The sequence below is a fragment of a genome, unplaced genomic scaffold (assembly GCF_019419815.1).
Source record: "Pyrus x bretschneideri cultivar Hongxiangsu unplaced genomic scaffold, Pyrus_bretschneideri_v1 Contig25, whole genome shotgun sequence".
Taxonomy (NCBI): domain Eukaryota; kingdom Viridiplantae; phylum Streptophyta; class Magnoliopsida; order Rosales; family Rosaceae; genus Pyrus; species Pyrus x bretschneideri.
The window spans coordinates 405,873-418,206 of record NW_025999557.1 but is presented as its reverse complement, the minus strand read 5'-3'; the positions used below and the strand labels follow the sequence as shown (position 1 = coordinate 418,206).

The 12,334-nt window shown below is 37.7% G+C and overlaps 3 protein-coding genes across 12 annotated transcripts; 2 read left to right on the top strand and 1 right to left on the bottom strand.

Moving 5' to 3' along the window:
- The first annotated feature begins 718 nt into the window (after positions 1-718).
- On the top strand, positions 719-2,383 carry LOC125478563. Of its 6 annotated transcripts, none has more exons than XM_048586836.1 (3): positions 719-909; positions 1,439-1,575; positions 2,027-2,383. In XM_048586836.1, the coding sequence occupies exons 1-3, from the start codon at positions 752-754 to the stop codon at positions 2,131-2,133; spliced, it is 402 nt and encodes a 133-aa protein (XP_048442793.1). In that variant the 5' UTR covers positions 719-751; the 3' UTR covers positions 2,134-2,383. The 6 variants fall into 6 exon arrangements, 4 of the variants coding, with proteins under 4 accessions (XP_048442793.1, XP_048442794.1, XP_048442795.1 ...); XM_048586837.1 differs by having other exon boundaries at positions 720-909; positions 1,448-1,575; XM_048586838.1 differs by having other exon boundaries at positions 774-909; positions 1,498-1,575.
- A 755-nt stretch (positions 2,384-3,138) lies between these two features.
- On the top strand, positions 3,139-4,521 carry LOC125478464 (fibroin heavy chain-like). The gene has a single exon (XM_048586641.1). It carries the CDS (start codon positions 3,139-3,141, stop codon positions 4,519-4,521), a length of 1,383 nt encoding a protein of 460 aa, XP_048442598.1.
- Positions 4,522-4,651: 130 nt separating this feature from the next.
- Positions 4,652-11,865, bottom strand: LOC103935537 (MLO-like protein 11). Of its 5 annotated transcripts, none has more exons than XM_048586832.1 (16): positions 11,138-11,865; positions 10,604-11,033; positions 10,334-10,391; positions 10,014-10,189; positions 9,620-9,736; positions 8,872-8,932; positions 8,623-8,711; positions 8,284-8,358; positions 7,656-7,741; positions 6,647-6,696; positions 6,432-6,472; positions 6,014-6,184; positions 5,840-5,875; positions 5,663-5,730; positions 5,504-5,564; positions 4,652-5,419 (listed from the first exon to the last, which is right to left on the bottom strand). In XM_048586832.1, exons 2-16 carry the CDS (start codon positions 10,727-10,729, stop codon positions 5,027-5,029), a joined length of 1,608 nt encoding a protein of 535 aa, XP_048442789.1. In that variant the 5' UTR covers positions 10,730-11,033; positions 11,138-11,865; the 3' UTR covers positions 4,652-5,026. The 5 variants fall into 5 exon arrangements, with proteins under 5 accessions (XP_048442789.1, XP_048442790.1, XP_048442792.1 ...); XM_048586833.1 differs by having other exon boundaries at positions 10,604-10,763; XM_048586835.1 differs by having other exon boundaries at positions 11,158-11,865.
- Between the last annotated feature and the right edge of the window lie 469 nt (positions 11,866-12,334).

Genomic DNA, 12,334 nt, shown 5'->3' with positions numbered 1-12,334 from the left:
CACCTTATATTCATCATGTTTCTATTAATATCTTGTTGAAAAAAACTCTTGCAATCCATTTTGATAAATGAGCGATGGAATGTTGTTGAAAATATTTAAGGTAAACACTTACATCTCTCATGATTTATTTCAAATAATGTATCTTCACCACGTAAATTTTATATTTGAAACCGTTCAATTTTTCACTTTTCATTTGAAGATATCTAAATAAATTTATTAAAAAAAAGACCCACACACACACTTAGGCTTGTTGTAGATTCTTTGTTTTTGGTCTACAAATTCAGATGGGCTTCACCCTTGGTTGATTGAAAGCGAAATGAAGGGGTGTATTCAATTGGAATTTTGGAAAATTTTAATTCTTTTAATAAATTTAGGGGTATTCGATTAGGATTTTAAGTGATTTTCTGGAATTCAATGTGTATTCAATCGTGATTTTAAGATAGTTTATCAAAATCCTTAAAAATCCGAATATATTAAATTAGAATTTTAAAAAATTTATAACATTTCAAGTGTATTCAATCATAATTTGAATTTAAAGAATTTGGAAAAGTTAAGGAATTAGAGAGAATTTGAGAGATTTTGAGCATCCACAAATCTTACATCTTCTCATGAGATTTCAAAAGAATTGAATCAAAATTTTACAAAAAAATATTTACAAATCAGTTTAACACCATAAAAATCCATTGATTTATAAATCCATTAAAAACTTTCACATTATCAATTGAATACACCTCTGAAAAAGTAGAAAATAATGAAAATTGGAGAAAGCAGAAGAGCATGTGGCATCGTTTCTGAAGAGCATGTGGCATTTGGCTCTTACCAGTTAAAATTCTCTCATTTCTCTCCTTCCCTCCGCCGCTCTCTCCTCCATCTCCGTCACCAAACGCTGGGTGTCTCTCCGCCAAACCAGTAAGCTTCCATTTTTATGCTGCATCTTTTTTTGTCTGCATTTCTATGCTTTAGTGTTTGAAATTTTGATGCCATTTTGGTAATTGTTTACTTGTTTCTGGCATGCTATGCCCAATGCCTTTTGGGTGTTTTTTTTTTCCAATTGCAAGTGATTGATATCTGCTATGTGTTTGGTGAATTAAACATCTCTGCTAGGCTTTTCAACAAACACATAGAGAGCAACATACTTCTGAGATAGATTACAGAAACTTTTGTTTTTGATCTAAAATTGAGCTAAATTATGTGTTTTTACTGATTGGGTTGGGATCAGCTGCTGTCTGGTCCGCCATATCGTCAGTAGTCTGTAGCGGTGAGCAAGCATTTGAAATTTTGTGAGGAATAGTTGCTAAGCTTGTGGCCTCTTTAGTTACCGAGCTTCAAATTGTATGATAATGTTGAAACTTTGCATTTCAAATTCTTGTACTGGATTATTCGATAAGCAATGAGGTTTCTCAGTATCCAGTATTTATTGATGCTAAACCGCAATGAGGTTTTTCAGTATCCAGTATTTGTTGATGCCAAAGCATTTTCATTGGGTTTGGCGGCTAGGTATGGGAGGCAGAGGAGTTATCGGGGATCGATGGTCCATGAGGATTCTCTGGGCGTGTGCAATTGGAAGTGCTGTCAGTATGAGCTCTTGACCCTTCCATGTTTTGATTCTTGATTCAAATAGCATACTGGATTTCCGACTCAAATTTTTGTAAGGAAAATGCTTTGTCTGCTTTTAGTTTTACAATACTTTTGTTTCACAAACTGTCACGCGAATAATATTCATGCCACGCATAACACTTCTTCTTTACGGTTGTGATTTTAGTGAGCATGGTGCGCTCCTGCGTTCATTTGTGAACTAAGATGATTCAAACCAAACTAACTGATTCAATTTAATTGTTTAAAACCCAATTATATCTACATTAGATGAATTATCCGCTAAACCGGTCAGGGTTTCAAACTGGTTAAACCCCAACTAGTACTATAGATAACACCACGTTTCGTGTAATTGTTTATTCTGTGAATTTCTTTGTTTCAATTTCTTGGCACGTCCTTATTTTTTCTGATGATGATTGTCACTTCTTTTTAGGCCTATATATGGTTGCTGTGGACAGACAACTAAAGAACAGGGAACGAGCGCTGGCCGAAGAGTTAAAAGCCATGGAGGCAGAGTCAGGCACCGGTGAGATTGTTTGACTGTTGATAAATTATAGGCAATAACTAGCTTAGAGCTTTCTAGATTTCCCAAGTTCGCATCTGTCATTTTGGCCACTGTGAGGATTATGTAAATTGTTGTCTGTTGTTCCCGTTCGGAATCAAGTTTTAGGGGTTTACCCCGTTGACAAGAGTATCACGATTCTGGTTTTTGGAGGATATTGATGTAGAAGTCGTTGCAGAGACTGTTCTCTGCACAGGAATATATATTCGAGAATGACATTTCTATTGCGATCCTGGCATTATATTCGAGTAGCCGTGGTCACTCGTATATGCGCAGCGCTGATCCTGGCACGCTGGCTCGAAATGCATCAACAATCAATATCAGCTAAGGCATGTGTGGGCAACTGACTTAGCATCCTTAAATGCTTATTTGGTAGTGTTCATTTGTAGAGACTATTTACGTTCTTGTAACGCAATATAGTAATCTAGTTGCGTAACTCGAATCTCTCAACTAATAAGTTACCATGGGCTGCAATTGCAAGAAATGTTCCTCCAATTTCTGCAAGAGCTAGAGTTATATAACAAAGTGTCAGTGGCTAGCGCTGAAACACAATTAGCAAGTTAATATGGAGTTATTAATTTGTTTTGGCCACTCCAAAACCCTTGATCTGAACCGTTCACTGTTTAAATCCTTGTTCAACCATCACTCGTACGAAAACTTCACCACTATCGACGCACACACGCCACGCGTGTTTGTCAATTCTAGTTGTATTGTGTGATGTGATCAATGAAATTGCCTACAAAAGAAGAGATTGTCCGGCGGGGCAGCTGAAAACAAGGTCCATTTGTTGTGGCAGTACTCTGTCTGCTCACAAAAGTTTCATGACTCCAGAGAGTTCTAAAACAACTAGCAAACCTCGGAGAAGCGCTTTTGGTGCTTTTCCAGTTTCCATGTTTCATAAGCACTTTTTCATGCGGAGCACAAGTTCGCTATATATAAATAGTCATATAACCATGCAAAGCAAAGCAAACATACAGAAAAAGATGGCTTCCTGCAGCATTGGGTTGTTGGCACTTGTCTGCTTGCTTAGCTTGAGCAATGCCCATAGGGTCCTCAAATTCGAGGACCCAAGTGGGCATGGAATGAAAATGAGAATGCAAAAACCCATGGGCCAAGGAGTTGGCATTGGCATTGGGACTGGAAGTGGAACTGGGGAAGGTGTAGGCATTGGGAGGGGTATTGGTGAAAGCGGTGATGGTGAAGGATTTGGAGAGGGCTATGGAAAAGGCATTGGAGAAGGTAGAGATGGGAAAGGATTTGGAGAGGGTTACGGAAAAGGCATTGGTGAAGGTGGTGATAGAGAAGGATTCGGAGAGGGCTATGGCAAAGGCATTGGAGAAAGCGGAGATGGGAAAGGATTTGGAGAGGGCTACGGAAAAGGCATTGGTGAAGGCGGTGATAGAGAAGGATTCGGAGAGGGCTATGGCAAAGGCATTGGTGAAGGTGGAGATGGGAAAGGATTCGGAGTGGGCTCTGGAAAAGGTATTGGTGAAGGAGAAGATGGGAAAGGATTTGGAGAGGGCTCCGGAAAAGGCATTGGTGAAGGTGGTGATAGAGAAGGATATGGCAAAGGCATCGGTGAAGGTGGAGATGAGAAAGGATTTGGAGAAGGCTACGGAAAAGGCATTGGTGAAGGCGGAAATGGGAAAGGATTTGGAGAAGGTTACGGAAAAGGCATTGGTGAAGGCGGAGATGGGAAAGGATTCCAAGAGGGCTATGGCAAAGGCATTGGTGAAGGTGGAGATGGGAAAGGATTTGGAGAGGGCTATGGAAAAGGTATTGGTGAAGGCAGTGATAGAGAAAGATTAAGAGAGGGCTATGGAAAAGGCATTGGTGAAGGCAGTGATGGTGAAGGGATTGGAATGGGCTATGGTGTTGGCAGAGGCTCTGGCAAAGGTGTTGGGCATGGAAAAGGCATTGGTGAAGGTAGTGGAAGAGGCGCTGGCAGTGGTATTTTTGGACGAGGTTCTGGAGATAGTGGATATGGGGAGGGTCGAGGAGTTGGTATTGGGACTGGGCATGGTGATAGCGGGTTTGAGGCCGGTTTTGGCGTCGGCATACGGTCTGGTTACGGAAGCAATTACGGTGGGGGCTTTTACGTTCCTCTCCCAGGTTACGGTTGTAGTTACCCAAGTAAGCCGGACCCCGATCACTCAATTGATTGGTACCAAGTTTGCAAAGCATGTAGTTACCCGGGTGCGCCGGGCTGTGGCTGCCCTGATAGCTCACTTTATTGGTACCATATCTGCAACATTTATGGTGTCCTCCACCGAGCAGGCCAGGGTGGACAAGGAGAACCCATGCAACCAGATTCATCAACCAACACACCAAATGCTGCAAAGCTACATAACTATAGAACCTTATGAAGTCTGTAGTAAAAGCTTAAGAAAATAAAATACTCGTGCAATTCTAATGAAGCCTCTACTCACTCTACCATGCTATGCTTGATTGAATTTCCAACTTATAATCACAGAAGACGTGTATAAGACGAGGATATTTGATCAAACCGGGCAAAAACTTGCCCCGGCGGTACATTCATCACCTTGATAAGTAACACCAGTAAGATGTCTCATTGTCAAGTTACATTCGAATATCACCCCAAGCTCGCATCATTGATCACTAGTCAGTGACACACTAAATTTCATATATATAGCTATTACATCAAATATTTACATTCTAACTGCAATATCGTGTCGCATTGTTACATCCCGCGAGTATTCTATTACCTCTACGCCCTTTTAAGTATTTTTCATAGTACATATGGAGGGAAGCAAAATATACACAATTCCCATTTCTAATACTTTCTCATTCAATTGGATCCCAAATTCTTAGTCATGCGATTTTTCGTTACCATCATTGCTGAGCAATGCTTCATTCCCTTCTAGCTGGCATTGATGCGGATCTTTGAAAACCTTCTGTTTGAATAGTCAATGAAACCGATGAAGAAGAAATAGAAGCCGATGCTTGAAGAAGGGGTGTAGCTGGCGTGCTTGAGGTTTCGTTATCAACTGGGCAAGGACTGGCCGGAGAACTAGAAACCGGTTGCATTTCAATTCCATTATGCGTATTAGCATCATCTGCAGGGCAATCAAGCGTTTGATCATCATCTTCCTCGAGCGATACTAATGTGCTTGTTTCTGTGCGTATGGTTGAACCATCGTTGGATATGCCTAGCCTTCTTCTTCTTCTAGCTGCCTCTCCCCATCCATGAATTGTTTCTCTTATCCTTTGTGGAATTATTGCCGCCTTATAATTTGTTCCCATCTGAAAATAAACGTGAAATACAAATACATGAGTTGGAGTTTCATCAATGACATGTATGTATAATATATGTATATCTGGCTGTACCTGAGTAACCAAGGCATACAGTGGCAAGGTGATGTAGCTGCACAAGAACTGCCCGGCGAACCTATAAAATGATTACAGTAATATAAAACCCGTGATTGACAACATACTCGATATGGTAGGTTAACGTAAGTCACGTAACTAGTCAAATTGTTTGCATACCCTAAAATCAGCCTCATATACACGAGCCAATGCTTTCGGATAAAGCAAGAATTATACCCAAACTGCCACTGTAACCAAATAAACATGAAATTTAGTGGCCTTAAATGACTGAACAAGTTGTTTTCAACTTCCAACACTCTCCAGTGAGTACAAATTTAATCATGGAAAAGGAATTACCCAAAACCAAAAGAATGTAGCCAATTCAAATGCATTCTGCAAAATCAAAAGAGATAGAACGAAAAACCACATGTACATTAGTTCTATAATTCGGATTTGTGAGTGCAGGTTGTTAAAGAACATTATGATACAATAAAAAAAGAAACGACTGGCATTACGATCACCATTGCAAACCTGGAATAAACAAAAATGGATCAAGGACAACAAAAGTTCGGGCTTCTTGAACCAGAAAAGATCATCCCGAGGCCTCAGCTTTGCTTCTCGACGAGATCCAGTTATACCAGCATTCTCCAATGCTAGGGTTGCAATAATATGCTGCAGCTTCATTCCCACAAGCAGAACTAGCTGCATAGGAACATACAATTTAAATTACATAAGACGAGAAGCACAGGACTAACAGATTGAGAGAGAAGTTCAAAGTCAGAAAATTCACTACTATAGTAGCTCCACCCTGTGGATATTACATCTCAAATGCAAACTTCAAAAGTGTCTGTCTGTCAATGCAAATTTTTGCTAGCATCTTAGACATCATTTTTTGAGTGAATATGTGACAAACCAAAACTGAAAAGGATATGAGTAAATCTGTACTTACCGCAATTGGAATGATTGCAATCCAGAAATAAAGATTAGAGCCTGCCATAGGTCACAGAAAACAGTCACATTTTAGAGTTTTCAAGACCGATAATAATATTACGAATTTATGATCCTCCAACTGGCAGTTAGAAGAGTATCACCGTAAAGAAGCACGCAAGCTACAATTACTACTGAAGGTGACTACAGGTAAATCCTTTCGAGTTCTATGCATACCTTTTACATTAAGCAGCATGAAAGCAACAACAAATCCCCAGAGTGTGGCACTGCAAGAGATTTAAGAAAATTCAGTTAGCTATTCGTTCTCTGTGGAATTCAACTATCCAAACCTGTAAGTAGTAACAAAATTCAATAACAGAAGTTTGTGATCAGCAGAATTTGAATTAGGTAAAAATTTACTTGAATGCTTCTTGTTATTATTGTTGTTATTGCTCTAAATTTCTCTTCTTGTTCCACCTCACCAGATACACAGTTGTCCAACTCCAAACCCAATACAATTCCTAACACATTGCAACTGTACTACGAGAGCTGACGGATAGTTTGGAAGTATCAAATACCTTACATGGACTTTGAAGATTCTTTTCTATTAGTATCGGATCTCCACTATTTCCACGGTTAAATGGTAGTTCTTTCCTGACAATATTTATCTTTCTTCACGTTGAGTTCATACACAAGGACAGTAGTTGCCACAAAGAAGTAGCAATCACAACAAAAAACACTTGTGCAATTAAGCTGTTAACCAACATTAATTCGCACAACCTAAGGTGTCAAAGGTTGTTCTAACTGATTTATTCAGCAATCTGCAACAAACCTGAAGGCAAGAAGCGCCTTGAACTATATTGTTACAACCTTATGTAGGACTTTTGGCTTCTAGAAGAAGCAGTCGGTATAATAAAGCTACAACCACCATTTGAATTATCACTTCCATCACTATTGTCCCTTTTTCTTTCCATTCAAAAATTAAGCGATGTGGTCTGGTTCAACCACTAGACCAGCCCTTGGAGCATGCGTGGATTCACTATTAAGTTATCCCTTCCATAAGGACTTCCAGCAACTATCTAAACTAACAAAATTGTTATTCCATTGAAAAAAATATAACTTCACAATTTGCATAATATTAAATGCCAACTAACAAGACAGCACCACCGCGTATAAACAAATATTAAAATTAAATATTTGCAGTCATGATAACATTCATTCATAACAGAAGAAACTTATAACTTACCTTACACCAACAATCCTTTGGAATTCCTCTTCCATAGACCGAATCATATAGCTGTGAAAATCATACTTTGGCGAAAGGTTGTGATTCTGGCATGAGTAAGAGAAGAAAAGAGCAAACATTTACTAAACGGTGGTTAAAAATTGGCATTCCTAGCATATTCGTATGTACCAGCAAAATACTTACAGTGTTAGATTACCTAAACATACATATAATATGAAAGAACAATAGCAAACGAAACCAGTTTTACGGTATTCTACATACAACATACAAACAAATTCTGCCGAAAAATGAAAAATTACCAACATAAAATTCTTTTGGACACCATGGCTCCTGGCACATGCCATGAATTGATACAAAAATAAACATAAAATCATATTCGCTTATATATTATCGTAAGAACACTCTTAGTTGTTTATTCATTTAACATTATGTGTTTGTCTTATGATTATTGTTAACTGTTATAAAACATGCAATGCAAGTTTTTATCACAGTAGGTTTGAAGGTGTACGGTGAAAACCATATCACTAAGGGCCAACAGTGAACATTAAACTGGGAAATTTACAAACAAAAGAAAAACAAAATGAGGAAGACTCGTTCTACTCTTCGGATGAATGAAAATACTAGATACCATGATGAAACCCTTGCGGAGTGTTAAATAGTCAGCACAAACCACTGAACGCCCGAATTGCCGGAAGAAACATATCTGTACAACAAAACATATCAACTATAAAAAGACCTTGAATTGAAGCAGCTGCTTCCGGATGCCAAGAAACACAAAGAAACCTAAATTATAATCATATAAAAGGAAGAAAAGCAGCCATCGGTTTTCATTTTTCTTTTCTTGGAAACTCAACGTAGGCATGTTATGCTTATCGAACATAAAAGGCTTCGTCTGTAAGAAATTAAGAATGTAAAACAACAAAGAATGGAGTTACCAATGTATTTAAGAAAAGAGAGATGCACCTACCGCCCAGATAAAAATGTCATTCCTGACAACAGGAGTTGACGGATTTACAAAGCTAGACTGCCTTCGCATTGTCAACTGCCGTGTGATCTCTGTTACAGAGTATATCTACAATCATCTCATAGGTAATTTGAAAATCCACGCCACATGGATCATAAAAGTTCAAGCACTCAAATATTCTGTCTCTTTCTTAACAAGGGGACCAATAAGCTGATCTATAAATAATTCTATCAATGCGAAGTCAGAGCTTACCAGTCAATGAATCATGTCGGTCCTTTCGAGCGTCATCCTCCCACACTCTCCAGCTGTGAATCTGATCACATTATTACAATGTCAAACAGTAATCGTAACAAAAATAGTATTTCAACGTTCTATTCTCATCTTGTGTTTCAATAAATACCCAATCATCAATTCAACACGTATATAGCATATTATGCACTAGAGAGAAGTAATATTAAAGACCAATGAAATTCCCTTCAACCAGATAGAAGTTTAAGAGAAGTGCAAGTGTGTGCATACTGTAGATAAACACAATGCCTGACATACGACACTCTAGATCCACAAGCTTGCGGCGAATGCAAGCCTGAACGAATAGTAGTTATAATACAAGTTCCTGAACAACTAGGTTGACCGTTGATGGCAGTTAAGAGAATATAGACCTTGTTTCACTGAACTTCTTGCAAAACTAATAGTTGGCAATTCTTTCTCTACCTTTAACGTAAAAAAGAAAAGTTTACCCTTTTGTTTTGAGTTCTTTCAATAGAAATCAGTAGACAAGTTCTTACTCAGGGAAAATGGACACTTTCACCTTCTATGTTTACTTAATTTCACAAATTGGCCACCAAAACATTAGACAGCTTATCAGTATTCACTAGTAACTACACTATCCACTATCCAGAAGAAAAGCAGTTTACCGATACTGGCAGGTTTCACCACTGTACCTAATACGGTCTGGATGGAAAAGATGGAGAATAAGTAGAAAAATGAAAAAAATTCTAACCTTCACTATTGCCAGCAACATCGTTAAGCAGCTGTAGGATATATGTGTTATTGCCATGATAAAGATGAAGCGATGCAACTGCTCAAGGCCTTCATAAGAAACAATTGGTTCATAACCCTGTTCAAACAAATAGTTTTACATTTAACCAAGATTGTCCGTTAAGACATAACTTATAGTTCGTGGTAAATAGGAGAGAAAAGACAGGAAGAAGTCCAAAATAATTTCCTTCAGCATTTAACTCATATTCAACAATTTCCAAGAACCAAGTAAATATAGTGCGCCAGAAAAAAGGAAAAAAAAAAAAAACTCATCATAGACTGATAGAAGTGAAAATGGTCTCAGAAATTTAGAACAGAACTTTAGTTTGATTGCTATACATGGATAAGTTAGGCACCTCTTTGCAGGGAATACGGTTTTCTTGGGACGAATTATTTTCAATTTCTTCATTAATCTCATACCGAGAGCATGGTGTTAAACTGCTATCGTAGAACTTTGATGGAATGCAAATATTGGATATCATGCTTGAGGTAGCCGTCAAAAGGAGAGAGATAAACCCAAGTAACATCAACTCTGGAGGCAGCAGGACAAAATGTGAAACTTTACAAGTGAGAAGTATAATATGAAATTATTTTGTTAAATGCCTTTGCCAGAAACACATCAATAAGAATTTCTCAGATCGTTCAGGAGGTTAAAACTGCACTTTAGGTCATATACCTTCCTTCATTTTCTCCACAGCTTCAACCAAGGGCTTACGATCAGTTTTCCGCAGCCACTGAAACCAATAGAACATACACACACGAAACAATTATATGTATAATCAAAATCTGAATTAACGTTGCATGCATTTCTAAGTTTGATTCATGAATTAAGCCACAATAGAAAATTTTATGTCAACTAATCTTCTTAATTCCACTTAAGTATCCAATAGCTTAAAAAACAAGGAAGAAAAACAAAGTTCATGAAAACTGCTAGAGTATCACTTACAGAGCTTAGCCTATGGATTCCGCGCTCAACAAGCAGAGAAGCAGCCAACAAAATTGTCAACACAGTAGCAACAGACCATGTTGGAATCAAGGCCAACGATCGCATTTCTTGTTCATTTTTCGCCATTCTGAATTACTCCCCTACTCAAACACTATGTAATCTATTCCAAATGAAATATAACTTTAAAAAAGGGTAGGATCATAAAAAATGCACCTTAATTGTTCAACAGAACCAAGATTACAACAATAGCATACCAAAAGCTACTCCAACCACATCATCCTACAGACTATGAACAGAAATTCCACATGCTCTCTGATCTCAAACCACACCAACGACATTCACAAGGAAAATACAAAATATGGGTTCTCTGCATTTCTAACATTTAAACTAAAAAAATTCACTGCCAACTAATCATAAATGTGAACGCAAACTGTAAGAACTACAAAAAGGTCAGTAAAAAACCCTTCCAAATTTCCAAAAATTGAGAAAAAATCAACTTCAACAAGCAATATAAGATGGACTAATTAAGTAAACCTGAGAATAATTCCAAGTACCTCTGTTGCTATTTTTACGCTTCAACTTGCAATCTCATTTTCCACCCACCAAAAAGAGAGAAAGCCAGAAAAAGTTCCAAAAAAGGAGCAATTTTTCCTCCTTTTTATGCAAATTACTCACTCTCTGCAGACTCTTGTGACCAAAAACGCACTTTCCTCCAACCCTTTTGGCCTTTATCCTTCCTGGTAAATATTCAGGAATACAAGGCCCAAAAGAACACAACTTTCTTCTTACCACATTCAGCCTGGATCTCATTCAACACGCAAAACAGGGCAGATTCAAGGGATCATACAAAACCCAAAACTCAGTGCTGACTGAAAGTTGCAAAACCCAGAAACTCTAATCCTTTTTTTCTCAGTGGTTTCCTTGTAAAAATATGATTTTTCTTGGGTCTAAAAAGATACAAAAATATGGGACCAAAAATGGCGAAAAGAAAGAAACCTTCTGCTTTTTCTTCTTTGTGGTTTTATACTTTTGTGGCCAACACCACCTTGTTTGAATCATAAAACACCTGGGACCTTCACCAGAAGAGATCTTACTCTCCCTCCCTCTTTATTTTTCTTCTTTTGTCCTTTGATGGAGTATAAACATTTAAAGTTAGGAATGGTAATTCTCAATGTGGACTACTTTTGCCACAAGCCCGAAATGATCTGCATTAAGAAGGACTGAAACGGCTAATTTTGCTTTTGTTCAAAGCACTACTAAAAGCTCTTTTGCCGTCATTTCATTTCTTATTTTTGTAAAATACGTCATTTCACTTTACAATGTTACATTATTTTAGCCGTAACATCAGACTTTCACAATTTTTAATTTCTTAACATTAGCTATTCAAATATGTATAAAAAATTTGATTCCGATTCATTCTTGTCCAATCCGACATCTTGTTTCTCAAAAAATAGATTAACTCGTTATCAAAAATTGAATCTTTAATTTTTTGTGAGGCCCACATTAGTGTTCGTCTCGCTCTCGTCTGTTCGTTTCGGGAAGTGACTTGCATTCCACTCCGCATATGTAAAGAAGCGCTAAATTACATTTCACCATGTCCTCCCTGCATCTTGTAATAACTCAAAATTCAGAAGAAAATAAATTAAATGTTTCCTCTCCTACACTTTAACAGTCTACCATATATTTATATTATAATTATATATATATATATATCTATATATATGTGTGTGT